This window comes from Hyla sarda, chromosome 4 (assembly GCF_029499605.1).
Source record: "Hyla sarda isolate aHylSar1 chromosome 4, aHylSar1.hap1, whole genome shotgun sequence".
Taxonomy (NCBI): Eukaryota; Metazoa; Chordata; class Amphibia; order Anura; family Hylidae; genus Hyla; species Hyla sarda.
In genome coordinates this window covers 58,878,209-58,891,033 of record NC_079192.1, presented here as the reverse complement: position 1 = coordinate 58,891,033, position 12,825 = coordinate 58,878,209, and the positions used below count along the sequence as shown (strand labels likewise).

Genomic DNA, 12,825 nt, shown 5'->3' with positions numbered 1-12,825 from the left:
ACAAGGACTTTTTTGGATAAATTGGCCGTGAAAATGAAAAAAGTTTATTTATTTATTTATTTTTAACTATAGTTTACCACTTCTATGCCACAAAAACACTTTTGGTAAACAAATTTCATGATTGTGTAGCATTGTGAGAGTCTTAACTTCTTATTTTTCCATCAACAAAACTGTGTTAGTGTATCTCTTCGTGGGATGAGTTGGCATTCTCTCCGGTACCAATTTTAGCTATAAATATTTATAGATTTTTTTAGGAACTTTCGGAATATTTTACAGATGTATGTATGTATGCATGTATGTTTTTCAACTTTAATTTTTTTACTAAATAAAACATTTGTAATGGAGAAAATAATATATTTTTTTAAAGTGTTTTGACTTCACAGCTTACAGGACCTTTTCAATCACTGCGGTCGTGAGGACGGGGATACCAGACACAACTTGCCACCATCCCCATGCCTGATGTTAAGGAAGGTCCATTGGCTCCTTCCCCTGCCATCATGTTGCAGTCAGCAGTTATGTCATCACACTGCTGCACCACAGGAAGAGGATCAAGGAGCTCATTGGTTTCAGGTAAGTATAGTTTTTATTTTTTATTTTTTTCTTCACAGGGAGCACTACTAAGAGAAGAGGGGGACTATAGACTTTTTGGGGGTCTGCTTATTTCCTTAATGTTGGTCTGCCTATATAGCTAATGGGGGTCTGTCTATGGACCTGCCTACAAATTTACGGGGGTCTGCTTATTTACCTTATGGGGGAACGTCTACCTACTTTTTTTTTTTTTTTTTTTTTGGGGGGGGGGATTGGACTATTTACCTAATGGAGGGAAAGGGGATAGTCTGACTATCTAGTGAGGGGATCTGCATTTTTACCTAATTTCCAACAAATGAGGGGAAGTCAACCTATCGACCTAATTGGGCGAGAGGATAGTGTGCCGATTTAGGGGGGACCTACCTGCTTAAGATAAAAAAATTTTGCAAAAGGGACACTACAAAGGAGAGGGAGAACCTTATGGGAAATGGGGGAGCTCCTTACCTTGTCTTGCTAAAATCTTGTTACCTAGGTTACAACAAGCTGTCAACAAGGGGAGGAAAGGAGAAGGAATATCAGGGTAAGGAGGCAAGTTTGTGAAATAAAGTATTTATATGAACATTTAGCTTGGTGTTCCCTACAGTTGACTACATGAGTTAAGATTGGAAATTCCCAGCTTAGAAATCTATGTGTGGCCCAAGAAATGCAGCTGATTTTAAATTCTGTGTGTACCCCTGACGGGAATGGGTTTGCCAAGTTGTAGCTACACCACTGTGTATATTACAGTTGGCTTCCCTTGTGGATGAAACCCCCACACGGAGCAATGACTGCTGGAAGACAGTACTGTGCTGCTGTATATTTATGTAGAGCAGTCAGGTACTGTATGTTTCAACAATGTGGAAGAAAACCAGAGTGCCCATGCTCAGAAAAAACTGATAAAAACATGTACACACTCCATGCAGTTACCTAGAAAAGGCTGGACTCCATAGCAAGCTTTTGACTATGCCTCCTTTCCACATCAACATTTACAATTCCATGGCCTGTAGCTCCCTGATGCCTAAAGCACTGTTTGCCAGCTTGCCACAGTGAAATTTCCTGCCGGCAGTCACAAGCTAACACACAAATCTACCTAGCCTCAACAGGGTGCTCACTCTGCAGTCGCTCTGTGACTGCTGACAGCACATTTGCAGAGAGAAATATGCTGCAAATGCACTGTATGTGACTCTACACTTAAAGTTAAAACAAGGGTATGCTTTCCTGCTGTAAAAACTGGGGACATTTTCTAGGCAGATGAGCGTGCAGCACAGAGCTCCCTCTGCTATGTTCTGGACACAGACTGTTCTACTTTACCTGCAGCACTGGAATTGAGTCCTTCCTCCAACCAGAAATACTGGGACAGCAACTGCAGCCTACCTCATGGTAGCCACGACCTCTCCCATAGGTCTGAAAGGGGGATACAGAAGGGTCTGCTTCAGGACAGAGAAATATAAGAGGGGACAGAGGGCAGAGGGGTATGGGGGACAGAGGGGTCTGGAGTAGGCTAAAGGAGTCTAAGATGGAAACAGATGGGTGTGGAAAACAAAGGTGTCTGGAGGAGGACAGAAGAGACTGTGGTGGGACAGAGGGGTTCAGAGGAGGACAGGGGAAATTGGACATGAGCTCAAAGGAGTCAGAAGTACGATAGAATATGCTGTTGGGGGCAAAGGAGTCCGAAGGAGGGAATAGAGGGGTCTAGTGGAGGACAGAAAAGTCTGTGGGGGAGCACATGGGTCTGGAGGAGTACAGAGGAAACTGGATGGGAGGTCAGAGAAGTCTGGAGAAGGAAACGGAGGGGTCTGGAAGAGGATAGAGAAGTATGTGGGAGATAAGATGGGTCTTAAGCAATACAGAGGAGTGATTAGGGGAAGAGAGGGGTCTGAAAGAAGGACAGAGAAAACTGTAAGGGAGATTAGAGGAGTCTAGAAGATGGGACAGAGTGGTCTAGGGGAGGACAGAGGAGTCTGTTAGAGGACAGAGAGGTCTGGAGGAGGGCAGGGAAAATTGCATGGGGGGGTCAGAGGTTTCTGGCGTGAGACAAGAGTATGTAGGAGGACAGAGGAGTCTGCGGGGGAATATAGGGGTCTGGAGGAGGATAGAGAAATTTGGAAGAGATGCCACTGGCAGCAAAAGATTCAGATTTTTTAAACCAATGGTCATTGAGAGGGCCCTGTAATCAGCCCTGTTGACAATTCATAGAAAACATAACAAAGGCTTATAGATTTCTATATATCCTCATTTAATAAATGTTACAATAGCACCCCAAACTTCTTTATTTCTTAGACTGTAGACCAGAGGATTTAACAAGGGAACCCCAACAAGATAAAGCACAGAAAGCAATTTGTCCTGTTCTTTAGTATCTTCAGATTCGGGTTTCAGGTACAAGAATAGAAGGGGTCCATAGAACAATACAACTATGATGAGGTGGGAGGTGCAGCTGGAGAAAGCTTTCATCCGTCCTGCAGAGGTACGGATCTTCGAGATGGCGGAAAATATATAAGTATATGAAATTATAGTGAGCAGAAATTGTACAAGGGATATAAAGACAGCTTCAAAAAACATAACAATATTCCTACTTGTAAGATCTGTAACGGAGAGAACAATGACCGAATTCAGATCACAGAAGAAATTATTGATATTGTATGAATTACAGAATTCTAATATAGAAGTAAGTATAGCCTGCGATAGGGAATTCAAAGTGCTAACTATCCAAGTGGAGGCCGCCATTACAATGTATACGTTCTTTCTCATTATTATATAATATTGTAGGGGCTTACATATGGCCACATAGCGGTCATAGGCCATTGACGTGAGGATGAAAATTTCCCCATCAGCACATAAGATGAAAAAAAACAACTGAGTCACGCAGCCAGCAAAAGAAATTCTATGATCTTGGGTTAGTGTGATGGAAAGAAACTTAGGAACACAAGTAGTAATAGATGTGATATCTACAATGGCAAGGTTACACAGGAAGAAATACATTGGAGTGTGTAATTTTGGTACCAGGCATATCAGAATAATTATTGTTAAATTCCCCAAAAAAGCCAAAAGATAAATGATCAATAAGCTGAAAAATAGCCCAAGTTGTCGCACTGAAGACATTGAGAAAGCAACAATGTAAAAGTTATGTTCAGAACTAGAATTTATACAGTTATTCATGTTGTTGGCCTGCGGACAGAAATAAGACATCATGACTATTTACAGTAAACATCTTGCTATATATAAGAAGAGTGTTCAGGAGCGAACCTCCTTCCTGATTCCTATGTAGATGACCTCTAAACCACTATGACCCCAATCTACTCATATTTAATCAGGTTTGTCTTCAGTGAATTGTCAGTCATGAAGGGTTACACACGTTACATTTACTATTTTATTGAAGTTACTATTGAAGTTCATGGGCTTTAAGTTTGAGATAAATTTGGGTTCACAGACTCATTGGTGGGACAAATATTGGTACATAGTGTGCCACATATGTCTTGAGCATATACAAGGGGATACATTTTGTCTGCCATGCATGAAGCAAGCTCAGCTAATACCAATATTAACATAGAAACATAGAATGTGTCAGCAGATAAGAACCATTTGGCCCATCTATTCTGCCCAATATTCTGAATATTAAGAATAGTCCCTGGCCCTATTTTATATGAAGGATAACCTTATACCTATCTCTATCTTATATGAAGGATAACCTTATACCTATCTCTATCTTATATGAAGGGTAGCCTTATACCTATCTCTATCTTATATGAAGGATAGCCTTATACCTATCTCTATCGTATATGAAGGATAGCCTTATACCTATCTCTATCTTATACGAAGGATAGCCTTATACCTATCTCTATCTTATATGAAGGATAGCCTTATACCTATCCCTATCTTATATGAAGGATAGCCTTATACCTATCTCTATCTTATATGAAGGATAGCCTTATACCTATCTCTATCGTATATGAAGGATAGCCTTGTACCTATCCCTATCTTATATGAAGGATAGCCTTATACCTATCCCTATCTTATATGAAGGATAGCCTTATACCTATCCCTATCTTATATGAAGGATAGCCTTATACCTATCTCTATCTTATATGAAGGATAACCTTATACCTTTCTATCTTATATGAAGGATAGCCTTATACCTATCCCTATCTTATATGAAGGATAGCCTTAAACCGATTTCTATTTTATATGAAGTATAGCTTTATACCTTTCCCTATCTTATATGAAGGATAGCCTTATACCGATCTCTATCTTATATGAAGGATAGCTTTATACTTTTCCCTATCTTATATGAAGGATAGGCTTATGCCTATCTCTATCTTAGATGAAGGATATCCTTATACCTATCCCTATATTATATGAAGGATAGCCTTATACCTATTCCTATCTTATTTAAAGGATAGCCTTATACCGATCTCTATCTTACATGAAGTATAGCTTTATACCCATCCCTATCTTATATGAAACATAGCCTCATGCCTATCTCTATCTTATATGAAGAATATGCTTATACCTATCCCTATCTTATATGAAGGATAGCATTATACCTATCCCTATCTTATATGAAGGATAGCATTATACCTATCCCTATCTTATATGAAGGATAGCCTTATGCCTATCCCTATCTTATTTGAAGAATAGCCTTATGCTTATTCCTATCCTATATGAAGGATAGTCTTTTGCATATCCCTTTCTTATAGGAAGGATAGCCTTATACCTATCTCTATCTTATATTAAGGATCGCCTTATGCCTATCTTATATGGAGGATAGCCTTATACCTATCACTATCTTATATGAAGGATAGCCTTATACCTATTGCTATCTTATATGAAGGATAGCCTTATACCTATCCCTATTTTATATGAAGGATAGTCTTATACCTATCCCTATCTTATATGAAGGATAGCCTTATGCCTATCCCATGCATCCTGCCTTTTCTGCATGCCATGTAGCTACCACTTCTACAGGAAGGCTATTCCATGCATCCACTACTCTCTCAGTAAAGTAATACTTATAGACATTTATATAAAAACAAATATTTGTCATGGAATATATAATATTATTATGCAAGAAATGTGCAACATGAGTTGAAAAGTCATAGGAGAAAGCAGAATGCCTCCACATAGAATGCAATCCTAACATAGCCCCTCAACATTTCTAAAACAGAGAAAAAAGGGAGCATAAAGTGCAAAGTGCATAATTTGAAAAACGATAGCAGCGAAATGAAATATTTTGCTTTAGACTTGCTAGTGTGCTTTTGATCCAAGAGTTTGGTTCATATCTCTCTGGCTCAGTCGGTTAGTAGTCCTCATTTGGCTCCTTAAATTACAGTTTTAATTTTCCAAAAGACATGACAAACGTTTCTATGGCACAAAATTATTCTGGGAACCTTTTGACCATCAATACACCTATAGACAGTGGTTATTAACCCCTTAAGGACACATGACGTACTGGAACGTCATGTGTCCACTCCCGATCTATAACGCGGGGCCACGGCGTGGCCCAGCATCATAGCGTTTCGGGCCCAGCCTCTAACAACGGCCGGGACCCGTGGCTAATAGCGCGCGGCATTGATCGCTGTGCCGCGTGCTATTAACCCTTTAGACTCAGCTTTAGATTCAGCTTTGAACGCCGCGTATAAAGTGAAACCGAAAGCATGCTGGTTAGCTCAGTGGGCTGTTCGGGATAGCCGCGGCGAAATCGCGGCATCCCAAACAGCTTACAGGACAGCGGGAGGGCCCCTACTTGCCTCCTCGCTGTCCGATCGCCGAATGACTGCTCAGTGCCTGAGATCCAGGCATGAGCAGTCAAGCGGCAGAATCATCAATCACTGGTTTCTTATGAGAAACCAGTGATCAATGATAAAGATCAGTGTGTGCAGTGTTATAGGTCCCTATGGGAGCTATAAAACCGCAAAAAAAAAGTGAAAAAAAAGTGAATAAACATCATTTATTAAAAGTTTGAATCACCCCCCTTTTCCCATAAAAAAAAAACACAGTATAAATAAAAATAAAAATAAACATATATGGTATCGCCACGTGCGGAAATGTCCGAATTATAAAAATATATTGTTAATTAAACCGCACGGTCAATGGCGTGCGCGCAAAAAAATTCCAAAGTCCAAAATAGTGTATTTTTGGTCACTTTATATATCATGAACAAATGAATAAAAAGCGATCAATAAGTCCTATCAATGCAAAAATGGTACCGTTAAAAACTTCAGATCAAGGCGCAAAAAATGAGCCTTCATACCGCCCCATACTAAATAAAAAAGTTATAGGGGTCAGAAATGACAATTTTAAACGTCTATATTTTCCTGCATGAAGTTATGATTTTTTTCCAGAAGTACGACAAAATCAAACCTATATAAGAAGGGTATCATTTTTATCGAATGGACCTACAGAATAAATATCAGGTGTAATTTTTACCGAAAAATGTACTACGTAGAAACGGAAGCCCCCAAAAGTTACAAAATGGCGGGTTTTTTTCCAATTTTGTCTCACAATGATTTTTTTTTCTGTTTCACCGTAGATTTTTGGGCACAATGACTGACATCATTACAAAGTAGAATTGGTGGCGCAAAAAATAAGCCATAATATGGATTTTTTAAAGGCAAGGAGCAAAAACGAAAATGCAAAAACGGAAAAAACCCCGGTCCTTAAGGGGTTAAGGAACCTTACTCTACATTTCAAAAGTTCTGCTTGGTCACGTTCTCATCCAGCAATCAGCCAGTCCTATAGATTATAACAGGGACCCATCGTGGTGAGCCGGCAAGTGTGGTGCTTAAGTTTGCATTTCTCCTAGCTCGTTCTACTGAGACCCCAACCAATGAAAACTTTTGATTTGTCCCTGTGACATGTTAAAAGTGTTTGTTTTTTATGATAGGAACACTTAACCCCTTAAGGACCAAGGACGCAACGGTACGTCCTTGGTCCTGCTCTCCTGATATAACGCGGGGTTGCACAGTAACCCCGCATCATATCACGGCGGGCCCGGCATCATAGTGAAGCTGGGACCCGCCTCTAATAGTGCGCAGTGCCGATCGTGGCGCCGCGCTCTATTAACCCTTTAGCTAAAAGTGAAAGTTGCCGGCTAGCTCAGTGGGCTGTTCGGGATAGCCACGGCGAAATCGCGGCATCCCAAACAGCTTACAGGACAGCGGGAGGGCCCCTACCTGCCTCCTCGCTGTCCAATCGCCGAATGACTGCTCAGTGCCTGAAATCCAGGCATGAGCAGTCATGCGGCAGAATCGTCGATCACTGGTTTCCTATGAGAAACCAGTGATCAATGATGAAGATCAGTGTGTGCAGTGTTATAGGTCCCTATGGGAGCTATAACACTGCAAAAAAAGTGAAAAAAAAGTGAATAAAGATCATTTAACTTCTCCCCTATTAAAAGTTTGAATCACCCCCCTTTTCCAAAAAAAAAAAAAACCACAGTGTAAATAAAGATAAAAATAAACATATATGGTATCACCGCGTGCGGAAATGTCCGAATTGTAAAAATATATTATTAATTAAACCGCTCGATCAATGGCGTGCGCGCAAAAAAATTCCAAAGTCCAAAATAGTGCATTTTTGGTCACTTTTTATATCATTTAAAAATGAATAAAAAGCGATCAATAAGTCCTATCAATGCAAAAATGGTACCGTTAAAAACTTCAGATCACGGCGCAAAAAATGAGCCCTCATACCGCCCCATACAGGGAAAAATAAAAAAGTTATAGGGGTCAGAAGATGACAATTTTAAACGTATTAATTTTCCTGCATGTAGTTATGATTTTTTCCAGAAGTCCAACAAAATCAAACCTATATAAGTAGGGCATCATTTTAATCGTATGGACCTACAGAATAAAGATAAGGTGTCACTTTTACCAAAAAATGTACTACGTAGAAACGGAAGCCCCCAAAAGTTACAAAACAGCGTTTTTTTTTCAATTTTTCAAAAAACGAAAATGCAAAAACGGAAAACCCCCCGGTCCTTCAGGGGTTAAAGAGAGGTGAAAATGCATAATAATATTTAATTATTTTTCATTTGTATATTTTGTTCATTAAAATGTAAAAAAAAAAGTATTGGTTTTCTGCAACATATAACAGAAGATAAACGCGATAGTATTGTTCACCAAATTTTGTAAAAGATATCACCCACTGTTCTCCCTTTTATCATGATATTTTAATGGGTTCTATACTTCAAGGGGCTGCCTTTGCACTATTCCATTTGGTTAAAAGGAACCCCACTCCCTTAAAAATCGGATAGCAAAATGCCCTAATGCTTTTCTACCCAGTTATTAGGTGTAATCCATGGGAAGACCTAAAAGTATCTTAAGCCCTTTAATCAAAAAAAAAAAAAAAAAAAAAAAATATATATATATATATATATATATATATATATATATATATATCTACTATAACTGATGACATAAATACTCAATTTACAAATAGTAGCAAATAATATTTTTGTGCAGTTGCATTACACCAGCACCTTTTCTTTATTTCTTCTCTGACATATGAATTCTTTACCTCTCTAATCTCTTCCTCACATTGTAAGATTTCTTTCCTGACTTTCCTGAATGCCTTTTCTCACTCCGTCCAACATTCCCATTCTAAACTTACAAGTACTCACTGAAATCCTACTTCTTCTATCAAATATAAGAATAAAGAAAAAAAAAAAAGAAAAAAAAGGACTTCTCCTGCTGGTATTTTAAACCCCTCCCTATATTTTGTGGACTATGTGTATATGTGTAAGGATAATAATAATAATAGTAGTAATAATAAAATGATAATAACTAATTTTATTATTATTATGATTATTATTATTCCAACATATTCCACATCACTTTACAGTTCTGAGTGTACTTATATACACAGATCAAACATTGCAAAATTACACACTAAATATTCACCAAATGAGTGAGGGTCCTGCTGCAAAAGAGCTTACAATCTACCTAATGTATGTCATCATTTCACTTGTCTGTACCTCAATGATGTCTGTAAATATTGCAATTTGTTATCCCAATGTTGTGCTGTGTAAAGCATTATGGAAGTTGATGGCACCATATAAAAAAATAAGATATTATTATTATTGTTAATAATAATAATAATAATATGATTTATTCCTGTAAGAAAATCACAATCTGTAAAAGATACATTTCCAATTAAACCTACTGGTTATTTTTTGAATAATGTAATATCAATAAAATATTTCCGATTCACACAGAGATGGTCTCCTGTCAGTTCTCTTTCTGGCTTACACTGTTGGTGCAGCCTGAGATAGTCTTTTATAATGTTAATGTGACAGAGAATTTAGGCCTTTAGAGAGGACTGAAAATAACAGGAGGGGTTATTACTCCAATAATTAACTATTTGTTCTCAGGGCTCAAAGCACAACATAGAATAGCTATACAATTAATAAACCTTACCAAGTGGTTTGAGGTGTGCCCAGGGGCGTACCTAGAGCATTTGGCACCTGGGGCGGACCCTTTGTTTGGCACCCCCCTTAATTACACCCCCTCCCTCCCCTCCCCCCAGGGGCGGACTGACAACACTCGGGGCCCCCGGACCAAAAAAAAGGCAAGGGCCGCTGCTAGGCTCTGCAGCTCGTCAATCTTCTGCCACGCTCCTATTCCACCCAAATCCCACACACAATAAATAAAAATGTATATATGTAAGAAACACTTTAACATAGGTAAATTTCCATGACCAATAATACTGGTATACAAGGAGTTAATATATACCACCACACAATAACTGGATAATACCGCCATACTGTACTGAATAAAACCACTATATACAGACCAGTATACTATAAAGAATCTGTATACAATATAAGTGATTATATACAGGACCATATGGCGGTAGATATCAGCTGTACACAGGATGTGTATACCATATAAGTGATTACAGTTACATTTTGGGACTCACAATTACGTCTTTTCTGATCAGCGGCGTCCTCTTTCCTTTTCTTCTCCGTCCGGATAAGACCGCCATGTGGAACTCTTAACATCTGCAAGAAAAACATGTCAGACTCTGCATATATTCAGTGCCCTCCCCTCCTCTACATTCTTCCCATCTATAGGCCCACAAACTGTAATAATGCCCTCCTTGGTGTCCTGCACAGTAAAAGGGCAGGTAGGTAGCCAGGAAACCCCCTCTTTCCCATAGGCAAATGCAGAGTTACACCCCCCCCTTTCCCATAGGTATATGCATAGGAATATGCATAGATATATGCAGAGTTACACTCCCCCCCCCCTCTTTCCCATAGGCATATGCAGAGCTACTCCCCGCTCTTTCCCAAAGGTATATGCAGAGTTACACTTATTACCTATGGGGAAGGGGGGGGCGTAGCTCTGCATATACATATGGGAAAGAGGGGGGGTGTAGATCTGCATATACTTATGGGAAAGGGGGGGTGGCTCTGCATATACCTATGGGGAAGGGGAGGTGTAGCTTTGAATATACCTATGGGGAAGAGGGGGGGTGTAGCTCTGCATATACCTATGGGGAAGAGGGGGGGGGGGTGTAGCTCTGCATATACCTATACAGAGCTACACCCCACCCTCTATACATCTATATAATAATAAAATAATAAATGTAAAAAAAGTGGTTCTGTTTCACAGTGATCTCACCAGCAGAATAGTGAGTACAGCTCTGGAGTATAATACAATACTCTGGGTCCTAAGGCAGTGTTTGCCAACCCAGGCGCCTCCAGCTATTGCAAAACTACAACTCCCAGCATGCCTAGACAGCCAAAGGCTGTCCGGGCATGCTGGCAGTTGTAGTGTTGCAACATCTGGAGTCTCCCTGGCTGGGAAACACTGGGTTAGGCCTTAAGGCAGTGTTTGCTAACCCGGGCACCTCCAGCTGTTGCAAAACTACAACTCCCAGCATGCCTAGACAGCCAAAGGCTCTCCGAGCATGCTGGCAGTTGTACTTTTGCAACAGCTGGAGGCTCCCTGGTTGGGAAACAGTGGGTTAGGCCTTAAGGCAGTGTTTGCCAACCCAGGCGTCTCCAGTTATTGCAAAACTACAACTCCCAGCATGCCTAGACAGCCAAAGGCTCTCCGGGCATGCTGGCAGTTGTAGTGTTGCAACAGCTGGAGGCTCCCTGGTTGGGAAACACTGGGTTAGGCCTTAAGGCAGTGTTTGCCAACCCGGGTGCCTCCAGCTGTTGCAAAACTACAACTCCCAGCATGCCTAGACAGCCAAAGGCTCTCCGAGCATGCTGGCAGTTGTACTTTTGCAACAGCTGGAGGTACCCTGGTTGGGAAACACTGGGTTAGGCCTTAAGGCAGTGTTTGCCAACCCAGGCGCCTCCAGCTATTGCAAAACTACAACTCCCAGCATGCCTAGACTGCCAAAGGCTCTCCGGGCATGCTGGCAGTTGTAGTGTTGCAACAGCTGGAGGCTCCCTGGTTGGGAAACACTGGGTTAGGCCTTAAGGCAGTGTTTGCCAACCTGGGCGCCTCCAGCTGTTGCAAAACTACAACTCCCAGCATGCACGGAGAGCCTTTGGCTGTCCGGGCATGCTGGCCGTTGTAGTTTTGCAACAGCTGGAGGTACCCTGGTTGGGAAACACTGGCTTAGGCTCTAAGGCAGTGTTTGCCAATCTGGGTGCCTCCAGCTGTTGCAAAACTACAACTCACAGCATGCCCGGACAGCCAAAGGGGTTGAAGGGGGAGGTAGAAGGGGGGCAGGAAGGTGGGGGGGTTACCTATATGGTGGTGGGTGATGGGAGGGAGGCCATGCAGGTGGGAGCTGGTTACCTGTACGGCCACAGTAGCGGGAGGCCTGGCGCTGCAACATTCTGCTGGAGGGTGCATGCTCATCTCCAGCGCGCTCCTCTCTGCCGGCACCACGTCTCACGCGTCATCACTAACGTGATGACGCTTCTCCTAGGCAGCCACAGCGGTTCTGTAGGGCCGCAGGCTGCCTGGGAGGTAAGGAAAGAGGGGGGCGTGGGGGTTGGGGGCATGGCTCTGGGGGGGGTTTGCGGGTGGACACAGAGCGCGGGCGGCGGCAAACAGTGCAGGTGGCGGCAAAGTGTTAAAAAAAAAACCAAAAAAACTTTTATTTTGCGGCGGCGGGTCAGTCCGCCCCTGGCACCCCCCTTGAGAGTGGCACCCGGGGCGGGCCGCCCCCCGCGCCCCCCCTCCTAGGTACGCCACTGGGTGTGCCATAACCACACGTGAGGGCACACCTGTAGAGTGCAAATATCAAGACAGAATTGGGTGGAAAGCAAGCATAATTATTGACCCAATTAAGTAC

At 41.5% G+C, this 12,825-nt stretch overlaps 1 protein-coding gene across 1 annotated transcript; it reads right to left on the bottom strand.

Moving 5' to 3' along the window:
• Positions 1 to 2,799: 2,799 nt before the first annotated feature.
• LOC130367362 (olfactory receptor 1G1-like) lies at positions 2,800 to 3,753 on the bottom strand. Its single transcript, XM_056569776.1, has one exon. It carries the CDS (start codon positions 3,751 to 3,753, stop codon positions 2,800 to 2,802), a length of 954 nt encoding a protein of 317 aa, XP_056425751.1.
• Positions 3,754 to 12,825: the final 9,072 nt, after the last annotated feature.

Bases quoted from the DNA above. Each gene is read 5' to 3' on its own strand.
- LOC130367362 (XM_056569776.1), bottom strand. From the start codon at position 3,753: ATGTCTTATTTCTGTCCGCAGGCCAACAACATGAATAACTGTATAAAT.